The sequence below is a fragment of the Phocoena phocoena genome, chromosome 4, assembly GCF_963924675.1.
Source record: "Phocoena phocoena chromosome 4, mPhoPho1.1, whole genome shotgun sequence".
NCBI lineage: Eukaryota > Metazoa > Chordata > Mammalia > Artiodactyla > Phocoenidae > Phocoena > Phocoena phocoena.
Window position 1 is genome coordinate 15,468,011 of NC_089222.1, and position 12,477 is coordinate 15,480,487.

General features: G+C 39.0%; 1 protein-coding gene across 1 annotated transcript in view; it reads right to left on the minus strand.

The window, feature by feature from the left end:
* ACAD11 (acyl-CoA dehydrogenase family member 11) overlaps positions 1-12,295 on the minus strand; it is an 88,459-nt gene extending 76,164 nt beyond the window's left edge. The window contains exons 1-2 of the mRNA XM_065876765.1: positions 12,112-12,295; positions 5,263-5,362 (exon numbers count right to left, since the gene is read on the minus strand). Of these exons, the coding sequence (XP_065732837.1) occupies positions 5,263-5,362; positions 12,112-12,260 (249 nt within the window). The 5' untranslated portion in view covers positions 12,261-12,295. The remainder of the gene's footprint in view (positions 1-5,262; positions 5,363-12,111) is intronic.
* Between the last annotated feature and the right edge of the window lie 182 nt (positions 12,296-12,477).

The following is a 12,477-nucleotide window of genomic DNA, read 5'->3' on the forward strand; positions in this document are numbered from 1 at the left end:
ATGAAAACATGACGATCCAAAACCTAAGTGATGCAGCAAAAGCAGTTCTAAGAGGGAAGTTTATAGCAATAGAAGCCTACCTCAAGAAACAAGAAAAAACTCAAATAAACAATCTAACCTTACACCTAAAGGAACTAGAGAAAGAAGAACAAACTAAACCCAAAGTTAGCTGAAGGAAAGAAATCATAAAGATCAGAGCAGAAATAAATGAAATAGAAACAAAGAAAACAATAGCAAAGATCAATAAAACTAAAAGCTGGTTCTTTGAGAAGATAAACAAAATTGATAAACCATTAGCCAGACTCATCAAAGAGGGAGAGGACTCAAACCAATAAAATTAGAAATGAAAAAGGAGAAGTTACAAGAGACACTGCAGAAATACTAAGAGACTACTACATCCTAAGAGACTACTACAAGCAACTCTATGCCAATAAAATGGACAACCTGGAAGAAATGGACAAATTCTTAGAAAGGTATAACCTTCCAAGACTGAACCAGGAAGAAATAGAAAATATGAACAGACCAATCACAAGTAATGAAATTGAAACTGTGATTAAAAATCTTCCAACAGGGCTCCCCAGGTGGCGCAGTGGTTGAGAGTCTGCCTGCCGGTGCAGGGGACGCGGGTTCGTGCCCCGGTCCGGGAGAAACCCACATGCCGCGGAGCGGCTGGGCCCGTGGGCCATGGCAGCTGAGCCTGCGCGTCCGGAGCCTGTGCTCCGCAACGGGAGAGGCCACAACAGTGGGAGGCCTGCATACCTCAAAAAAAAAAAAAAAAAAAATCTTCCAACAAACAAAAGTCCAGGACCAGATGGCCTCACAGTGAATTCTATCAAACATTTAGAGAAGAGTTAACACCTTTCCTTCTCAAACCCTTCCAAACTACAGCAGAGGGAGGAACTCATTCTACGAGGCCACCATCACCCTGATACCAAAACCAGACAAAGATGTCACCAAGAAAGAAAACTACAGGCCAATATCACTGATGAACATAGATGCAAAAATCCTCAACAAAATACTAGCAAACAATCCAACAACACATTAAAAGGTACATACACCATGATCAAGAGGGATTTATCCCAGGGTTGCAAGGATTCATCAATATATGCAAATCAATCAATGTGATACACCATATTAACAAATAGAAGAAAAACCATATGATCATCTCGATAGATACAGTAAAATCTTTTGACAAAATTCAACACCCATTTATGATAAAAACTCTCCAGAAAGTGGGCATAGAGGGAAACTACCTCAACATAATAAAGGCCATATATGAGAAACCGACAGCAAATATCAATGGTGAGAAACTGAAAGCATTTCCTCTAAGATCAGGAACAAGACAAGGATGTCCACTCTCACCACTATTATTCAACATAGTTTTGGAAGTCCTAGCCACAGCAATCAGAGAAGAAAAAGAAATAAAAGGAATACAAATTGCAAAAGAAGAAGTTAAACTGTCACTGTTTGCAGATGACATGATACTATACAGAGCGAATTCTAAAGATGCCACCAGAAAACTACTAGAGCTAATCAATGAATTTGGTAAAGTTGCAGGATACAAAATTAATGCACAGAAATCTCTTGCATTCCTATACACTAATGATGAAAAATCTGTAAGAGAAATTAAGGAAACACTCCCATTTACCACTGGCACAAAAAGAATAAAATACTTAGGAATAAACCTACCTAGGGAGACAAAAGACCTGTAGGCAGAAAACTATAAGACACTTGAGAAAGAAATTAAAGATGATACCAACAGATATACCATGGAGAGATATACCATGTTCTTGGATTGGAAGAATCAACATTGTGAAAATGACTATACTACCCAAAGCAATCTACAGATTCAGTGCAATCCCTATCAAATTACCAATGGCATTTTTTACAGAACTAGAACAAAAAATCTTAAAATTTGTATGGAGACACAAAAGACCCCAAATAGCCAAAGCAGTCTTGAGGGAAAGAAACAGAGCTTGAGGAATCAGTCTCCCTGACTTCATACTATACTACAAAGCTACAGTAATGAACACAATATGGTACTTGCACAAAAACAGAAATATAGATCAATGGAATAGGATAGAAAGCCCAGAGATAAACCCATGCACCTATGGTCAACTAATCTATGACAAAGGAGGCAAGAATATACTATGGAGAAAAGACCATCTCTTCAATAAGCGGTGCTGGGAAAACTGGACAGCTATGTGCAAAAGAATGAAATTAGAACACTCCCTAACACCATACACAAAAATAAACTCAAAATGGATTAGAGACCTAAATGTAAGACCAGACACTATAAAACTCTTAGGGGAAAACATAGGAAGAACACTCTTTGACATAAATCACAGCAAGATCTTTTTTGATCCACCTCCTAGAGTAATGGAAATAAAAACAAAAATAAACAAATGGAACCTAATGAAACTTAAAAACTTTAGCAAAGCAAAGGAAACTACAAACAAGATGAAAAGACAAACATCAGAATGGGAGAAAATATTTGCAAATGAATCAATGGACAAAGGATTAATCTCCAAAATATATAAACAGCTCATGCAGCTCAATATTATAAAAACAAACAACCCAATCAAAAAATGGGCAGAAGACCTAAATAGACATTTCACCAAAGAGGACATACAGATGGCCAAGAAGCACATGAAAAGCTGCTCAACATCACTAATTATTAGAGAAATGCAAATCAAAACTACAATGAGGTATCACCTCACACCAGTTAGAATGGGCATCATCAGAAAATCTACAAACAACAAACTCTGGCACTGTTGGTGGGAATGTAAATTGATACAGCCACTATGGAGAACAGTATGGAGGTTCCTTAAAAAACTAAAAAGAGAATTACCATATGACCCAGCAATCCCACTCCTGGGCATATACCTGGAGAAAACCATAATTCAAAAAGACACATGCATCCTAATGTTCATTGCTGTGGTATTTACAATAGCCAGGTAATGGAAACAACCTAAATGCCCATCGACAGATGAATGGATAAAGAAGATGTGGTACATATATGCAATGGAATATTACTCAGCCATAAAAAGGAATGAAATTGGGTCATTTGTAGAGATGTGGATGAATCTGGAGACTGTCATACAGAGTGAAGTAAGTCAGAAAGAGAAAAATAAGTATTGTATATTAACGCATATATGTGGAACCTAGAAAAATGGTACAGATGAACCAGTTTGCAGGGCAGAAATAGAGACACAGATATAGAGAACTAACGTATGGACACCAAGGGGGGAAAACAGCAGTGGGTGGTGGTGGTGGTGTGATGAATTTGGAGATTGGGATTGATATGTATATACTGGTGTGTATAAAATGGATGACTAATAAGAACCTGCTGTATAAAAAAATAAATAAAATTCAAAAAAAAATTGCTTTAAAAAAAATAAAGTAGTCTTAGTGTGATTATTACAATTATAAATTAGGCCAGCACTAAAAATTGATCATTTAATTAGGCTAAAAGGATAGGTACATGCATGGGGCTTATTCCTAACTCTGATAATATGAAGGTGACATTTCCTGACCACAATATTTCGCATGTATCATCATAAAAACATCCCTTTTTTTTCTTATCAGTTCCCTGCTTGCTGGCTCACTCTTGCTTTTGCTCCCCAGCCCCCAACCCCCACAACTCCAGTTTCCCATGGGGGCTCTCTATTCCAACACTCTGGGCACAGTCAAGTACAGAATGCTGGGGAAGGCCAGTGGGTGCCGGTAGAAAGGAAATGCACCCACTCCTTCGGGAGATCAATGGAGGAACTTGTTTCCAAGGCAGGGATGTGGGGATCCTGCCCGGTACCCAGGGCTGCCATGGACCTCAAGATAACTACTGGGTAAGAAGGCAATGAGAAGCAAGCTGGTACTGAAGCAGGAGCCCAAATAAGACAGGAGAAGAAAAGGGCTTCCTTAACCAGGACAGATGTACAGGCTTATCACTCAGGACCCAGGGACACAGCTTACTGCAGAACTCTGATGCCAACTCATCTACCTGCAAAGTCCACTTCCCCAGACTCAGGCAGTGGTGGCTGACCACTTCTAAGGAGAAGAAACCATGCAGCTCACTTTCACAACAGGGATAAAGCAGCTACTGCTGCAATAACTGCAGCAGGGAAGTGACTAAACCCATAACCAAGGTGAGAGCAGCCAGTGGTGCCAATGGCTATAGAAAGAAGTGTTTATAACCACCTGGTGCTGGGAAAGGGGGGTGGGGTAGAGTGGTGGAGGCTGGTCATAAAGTGGATGGCAGTGTGGGAACACTGCTTTTTTTCCAATGCAGATTTGGAAAAAATGAAGGAAGTTGAAACAAAAGTACTCCAGATCCTTGGGCTGAAAGCATTATGTTATGTTCTGATGTCTTCCAGACATCTAGGTTGTTATCAAAAGGAGACAAACCCAGTTGTTTATTGGGGCATAAATCTCTCCCTACAAGTGGGGATTTTCCTTCAGCCATGCCATGTTGAGGCTTAATAAAAGTTAGCAAAATTTTTCTATCTTAAGCATCCAAGTCACTTCATTTTCTGGGAATATGATACGGGACTAAGAAGGTCAGAATCTGCATTTTCCATTACTGTGATATTAAACCCACACTTCAATGGCCCATCTCTAGTCAGCTGGGCCTGGGAAGCACCTGTTATACATGATTATAATAATATTCAAAATATGCATTATGCTTTTAATGTTCTCTTCTCTAAAAATCCATAGATAATACCTGTTTTTCTGAACAGAGTCAGTTTTCAACAAAAATCTTTTATAATTCTCACTGTCAATTTAGAGAATACTATAAAAATGATTATTTAAATATTTCTTTTTATCACCAAAAGATCAGGGAATTGTCATATCAAATATATTAAAGTATTCAGTGAGTATATATTGTTATAAGATATAATACTGTACTTTTTAAAACATAATTTAACCAAAGTACAAAATACCTATAAATGAGTAGCAGTGAAAATATTTACTGGGTGACTGTATTTCTAGCTAATTGTATAGGAAGGAATCAAATCCATAAGAGGACTGGGTATTGCTCAGGATTAACAGCCTAAACACAGCCTCAGATTTCAAACTCAAATCCTTAATAAAAACTAAAAGGGGGGGGGATACAATTCAAGTGAAATTTTCATCTAAGAAATAAAATGCATTTTCTATATTTAATAATTGAGATTATTTTAAAAAGCAATTTAAATTGTTTTGTGTGTATAAAATCCATTTATTAGTCAACAAGGAATTTATCATTGCGTTTGTATACCATACCTTATGTGCTTTAGGAAGAAGTGAACCAGGTGGTTTTTTTCTGAGTACATATGCTTGAAAGCCCTTCTGGAGATAAAAGGTTGGATTGGACTGTCCTGATCTAGATAAGAGTAGAGAAAAGGTCAATAACAAAGATATATTTTTCCTTTTCCCCAAATCCTGCTGAAATTTCAAAAGAAAACACAAAATGAAAATGAACCCATTTCAATGCTGGAAAGCCAAGAGGGGTGCTATCAGCAGCTAAGAACATGAGCTTTTGGATGATATACAGCAGATGGTAACACAGTGGCAGCTGGAGAATCTACAACCTACACAGGTAGAAGAGAAGACCACACTTCCTACTTGCAAATTATGAGTTTCATCAGAAGTGCACCTAGAACAATGTCTAGATCTAAGCAAAGAAAGGCTGGGAGAAGAGATTGTAGGTGATCAGTCAGAAAATTAATTAAAGGATGCTAGAACAGCTGGATTGGTATTCTGTCATCTGCCATTGGAGAGAGGACTCCAAGTACAGCTCTCTAAAGTGGGAATTCTGATAAGCAAGGTCCTAGAGTGGATATCTGGGCCAGGAAGTGCAACAGTGCCCCAGGTGACTCAGACACCAGGGCACTGGCTTTCTCTGCCCTGTGAACAGAAATTCTCATGTGAACTAAGGAAATATACTCCAGCTACCAAACTTACTCAATCTATACCTTCATTTACACAGCTTTTAAATAATTCAACAGCATGAAAGAGAGGCCTTAAACCAAAAAAACCAGACGAATTAATCCGAGGTAACAGGTAATAGGGGAAAGTTAAAAACATTTTTTTTTTCTGAAGTTTCTCCCTAGGCCTCCAGCCTCCATCTGCAAAGAACAAGAGCAGTCCAGATTGAATGCAGCAGTACGTCCACTGTCTACTTCTAACTCTGATAAGCCAGACCCATCCTCCCCAGCAATCATCTTGGCACCATCTAATCCTGGGAGGGGGGTGCCTTTTAGCATAGGGAAGTGGAGATCATTGCCACAATGGTCAGGAAATGGGACCACTTCAAGCTGTGTTGTCTGTCTTGACATGGGACAATTTATTTGTGATGCTCCAAAGAGTCAAGTTGCAATGAACCTTACAAAGACATTTTTTAATGCCAAATGTTTGATTGGATGCATTTTTGATAATGCAGTCATATATGAAGCACTGGCGTTTTATGATGGTAAATGACCCAGGTGAAATATAAAAGGAAAACTAAAAGCTTCTTATTGAAGGTACAGCTGCCATATGATCTAGCAATTTCACTCCTAGGTATATATCCAAGAGAACTGTCACTCATTCTATGGGACACACCCTATACCTTACCAATAACAACAACTCAAGCACTGCATTATCCTATTTTTTAAGCATTTCTATCTCTGATCATAATTTCCTTTCTTTCATTCCCACTAGTACCTCCATTCCAGTGCCATCTTAGGCACTAAAACATTCAGGGCAAAAGAGGCTCCAGTAAGCAAGAACAGTCTATAAAAGAGCCACAGGTGCTGGCTACTGGAAGCAGAAGCCACCAAACCAGGGTGTGCATGGAAACAGTAAAAAGGAATCCAAGAGAATCTGGGCAAAGTATCAACAATATCTACTAAAATAACTACTCTTGCTTCAAATTCATGACTATGAACCTCAAAGTGAACGCTGCCAGCAATCATAATATACTTCCTTGGCCTGTTCATTCTCCCATGCTCTTGGATGACTATTTTACAATTCCTCCTCTTTCTTCAAACCTCCAACACTTTTCCCACCATCTTCACTCTCAGCTGATTACCTAGTTTCCTATTTCACAGAGAAAATAGCAGCAATCAGGTGAGAACTTCCACAAGCTTACACTACCATATCTACTGCATAGAAGCACCTGTACCCATATACTCTTCTTCCCTACAGAGTCTGTAGAAGAATGTCTACATTCCTATCTAAGGACAATCCCTTCTCTTGTGAATTAGATCCCATCCTACTTTTGTCAACTCAAGGACATCGTTCTAGCCCTCTCTCCTACACAAATTTTTCTGTCTGTTCTGGATCACTGCCATCAGCATATAAACATGCTGCCTTTTTTTTTTTAAAGACTTCTCTTGACCCCACTTCCCCCTCTACGAAAGACATTTATTTCCGCCTTTGTAGAAAAATTCAAGAGTTGTTCATATTCCTTGCTCCAATTCCTCTCCTCCTATTTTCTCTTGAACCCATTTCAATCAAGCTTTCATTCCTATCTTTCCACTGAAATTACTTTTTCAAGGTCACTAATACTGCTATGGTATCAGACCATGGTTCTCCCCATCTCTCTGGCCACTCCTTCTGAGACTCCTTTGTAGGTTCTGCCTTAATTCTTTAACTTCTTATATTGGGATGCCTGGGAATAAGTTCATAGACCTTCTGTATCTTCATGTAGACTCATCATCTAAGTAAGATCTCATGGCTTTAAATACCCTCTCTATCTCAATGACTCCCAAATGTAAATGTCTAGTTTAGATCTCTGCCCTGACCTCTGGACCCATATATCTGCCTGCTTACTATACATATCCACTCCAAAAGGCATCTTGAAAGTTAACATTGCAAAACTGAGTTGCTGTTATTTGCCTTCCAGTTTGATTGTCTACAGTCATCTCTACTTCATTTCATGATAACTCCATCCTTCCAGTTGCCAAGACAAAAATGGAACACTATTTGTCTCTTCTTCTTTTTCTTTCATACCCCACATCTGATCAGTCAGTAAATTCTTCAAAATAAATCCAGAATATGAGCACTTTGCACCTATCCTACACTACTACCCTGGTCCATACCACTAATTGCTCTGTACTGGGTCATTGCAATACACTCCAAACTGGTCTCCCTGTATTTGCCTCCTTCAGTCAACACAATAGGCAAAGAGATTCTGTTGAAAGACAAATCAGGGCTTCTCTGGTGGCGCAGTGGTTGAGAGTCCACCTGCCGATGCAGGGGACACGGGTTCGTGCCCCTGTCTGGGAAGATCCCACATGCCGCGGAGCGGCTGGGCCTGTGAGCCATGGCTGCTGAGCCTGCGCGTCGGAGCCTGTGCTCCGCAACGGGAGAGGCCATAACAGTGAGAGGCCCGCGTACTGCAAAAAAAAAAAAAAAAAAAAAGAAAAATCACTTCCCTCCTCTGCCCCCAAATCCCTAATCTCTCACCATTTCGACTAACGGAAAGGCCAAAACCCTTATAACAGCCAACAGAATTCCTGTTGCCCTTGCTTACACAACTCCAGGCACATTGGCCTGTAGTCTCTCCACCCACTGGAGAGCCCTTGCTCTTGCTGTTCCCTCTGTCTGGAATACTCTTTCCCCATGGCTCACATCCCCATCTCTCTTTGCTGAATGCCACCTTCTCGCTGAGGCCTTTCTTCTCCCTCCTCCTAAACATTTCCTATTCTCCTTTGTTTCTCTCCATGATACACATCACCTTTTTCTACACTGTAATATTTAGAAAGTGATTTTATTTATCATCTCTCTTCTCCAAATGAATGGAAGTTCCAAAAAGGCAAGATTTTTTTTGTCTGTTATATCCCCAGTGGTTGGAGCAGTGCCAGGCACATATTATGCACATAGCTGGAAATCATAAGTTTTGTTCTATCAAGTTATACAATGTCTTCATTATTGTTTAAATCTAAATATTTTTATTTCTAATATGATTTAATTTTTGCAAATTCTAAAAATAAATTTTGCATAGATTAAAAATATTTACAAAATTTGTAAAGCATAAAGAATAACACAACAAACACCAGTGTTCTCACTACCCAGTTTAAGAAAGAAAAAAGTTACTGTATCTCTGAAGCTCTCTTTGTGTTCCTCCCTTCATTTTTTAATTTTTTGGCTGTGCTGTGCTGCTTGAGGGGTCTTAGTTGCCCCACCAGGGATTGACCCTGGCCACTGCAGTGAAAGCGCTGCGTCCTAACCACTGGACCACCAGGGAATTTCCTGTCCCTTCAGAGTAACTACTGTCTTGATTTTTAAATATATCATTCCCTTGAAGTTTATCTCTTTAAACAATATACTGCTTATTTGTCCAGTTTTTGATTGTGTTGTTGTGTATAGATGCAGCTGAATCATGTTCACTGCTGTATGGTGTTGCATCACGTGAATATACTACAATTTATTCATCCATTCTACTATTGATGAACATCGTGTTTTATTCCTGTAGTTTTGCTATTACAAACAGTGCAATGAACATTTTTGTAGATTATTTCCTGATACCCTGGTACAAGAATTCCTCAGGAGTATAAAACTAGGAATAGAATTGCTTTGTCATGGGGCTTTGTCTTCCTATCTTCATCTTTACAAGACTGTGCCAAATTGTTTTCCAAGGTAGTTATACTAATTCACACCCTCACCAATAGTGGATGAGTCCCTGTTATCTCATATCCTGCTTGATATTGTCAGATTTAAAAAAAAAAGTGAATATGATGGTGTGAAATGGTATCTTGTCATTTTAATTTGCATTTCCCCAATTATTACAGTGTAATGAGGTTGAGTATCTTCAAGTCTTTTGCCCATTTTTCTGTTGGGCTATTGTAGTTCTTTATATGTTCTGGATATTAATCTTTTATCCATTATATACACTGAAAATATTTTCTTTTGTTCTTTCACTTTAAGGATTCTTTCACTAAAAATTTATCAGTCATTTCTTTCATGGTTTGTGCTTTTGTCTTTTTAAAGATTTTATTCTCTACTCCAAAGTCATAAAGATCTTCTCCTGTATGTCTTCCAAATGTTTATAGTTTTGCCTTTACCATTCCAGTCTGTAGTCCACCTGGAACTGTGTGAGGTAGAGTAAGGGACAGGTCTACTTTCAATTTTTTCATACAGATAATAATTATTGCTGTATAATTTACTGAAAAATCTTTTCTCCCTCCAACCCCACACACACTGATTCTCTGTGCCAGCACTGTCATATGTCAAAGTTCTATAAACATGCGGGTCTTTTTGTGGACTCTATTTTATTGATCTGTTTGTCTATTCTGTGCTAATAATGTGCCATCTTAATTCAAATTTCCCACTTTGTTCTTCTTCAGGAGTGTTTTTGCTTATTCTTAGCCCTTTGCTCTTGTACATAAAATTTAGGAGTAATTTTTCAAGTTAGGGAAAAAATTAAGATTTTGATCGTCATTGCACTGAATCTATAGATCAGTTGGGAAAAAAGAGAAACGTACAACTCTGAATTCTCCTATTCGTGAACATGGCATCTCTCAATTTACTTAGTTCTTTTTAAGGTCCTAATACAGTTTTATAATTTCCTTTACAAAGGTCTTGCACATACTTTATTCGATTAATATTTGAGAAATTTATATTTCTGTTTCTCTTATTAATTTTATCTTTCTGAAAATTATAATTTTACATTTTTGTTGCTAAAGTCAAGAAATGCAATTGATTTTTGCATACTGAACTTTGATAAACTCCATTATTTTCTGTAGATTATTGGCTCTTTAATCTGTATTTCAATTAGTTTCTAAAATGTATTTATTATCTATCTTCTCTTGATTTCTAAACTTTTGGCATTTATATTCTGAATTTTTTTTTTTAAGAATGACGCTTTAGAATTTCTGAAACTTCCTTTGTAGCCTAACATGTCTTCAATTTTCATAAACTTTTTCATGTGTTTTGGAAATAAATGTGTATTCTCTGTGGAGATAGTTCCACACATATATACTATTTACGCCACAACTAATTCCATTTATCAAGCACAATTCTGGTTTATTTAACATTCAACTTAATTCAGAATTAACTCTCAGTTAGATAATTCTCCAACAACTCTAGGAGAGAAATATTACTATCCCCATTTTGCCAAAGGATGATTCAATGCTCAAAAGAGTTAAATAACTTGTTCAGATTCCCATAGCAAATTTGAACTTTGAGCTGTTAGTTTATAACACAAGGGTTCTAGGCTAGAAACCTCAGCCATATTTTATTCCACCTTCTCCTTCATCCTACAATATCTATTGTGACATGGTGCCTTTTATTTTTATTTTTTTTTGTTTTTAATTTGGCATAAATGTCAGTGATAAATGCCACTGGTATACATTTCTGTTACAGTGTTAAGCCATTTCACCTGTATTACTTCATTTAATTATCAGGATCAAGCAGAACAGGCAGATATTTATTACAGATTATGAAACTAGTTCTCAGAGAGTTCATGTACCATAGTATTTAAATTCCCAGTCAGTAAGTGGCACGTCTAGTTTTCTGGAAGCCAGGACTGCTTCTATAGCTCTGTTTATCAAAATACTATCTTTAGAATGAAGTCTATTTGAAAATTATTTTCTATTATACAAGATCAGACTAGAGCCAGATTCACGATGGGGAACAGTGCTCTCAGAACGGTCATCCAGTTCTATACCCCTACTTCAGAAAGAACTAAAGCCCAAAGTGGTGCTGTGATTTGTTAAATGTAAGATCTAGATATAAGAATTCGGACCCCCCCAACTGGTACCATTAACTCAGCCTCCAAGAGTATGCCAATGTGAACGGAATTACATCCGCTTCTCAGAAAAAAATGTTATAGGACAAACGTTGAACGAAGGCCTCTTTATATCCCACAGACCTTCCAACCTTAATTGCCTCAATGAATATAGTTGTTAACAAAGATTCCTTCTTGTAGTTGGAATCGTGAATGTTATCGTGCTTCCATCACTGCCCTTGAATTGGAAATACTCAGAATGTAATGCAAGGGACGGGTGACGGCAGTTCTCGCCTTCAGAGTGCGTCATTGCGGAAAAAGAAACAGGATAGGGGAAACTGGGAACACACCAAGGCCAGAGGAAGAAAAACACAAGGCACAGATCTGTTTTTGCTGGCGGAGAAGGCTGGCGTCGATACCTGTATTGGGCAACGGTGAGCTTGGCCTCGGGCTCGGCCCCAAAGCCGGGCAAGTGCTGGTGTAGGTAGGCCTCCAGAGACCTGCAGTCCAACTTGTGCTGGGGCAGCACTTCGGCCGTCTCGGGCTCGCGGGAGGCACCGGTCTCCATGATCAGTGCTGCCGCCTCAAACCAGAGTCAGAGAAACCACAAGTCTCCTCGGCTCGGATACCTCTGGCGCGGGAGCACCGCTCCACAGCCTGGGGCTAGTCCGAGACGCCCGCGCGGAGGCGGCCCCGCGGCTCCAGCCAATCACACCCCCACCCCCACCCCCCATCCAGGTGCCGCCGCTGGGCAGCACTGGCCCAGGACTTGGGCTGTGTCAGGA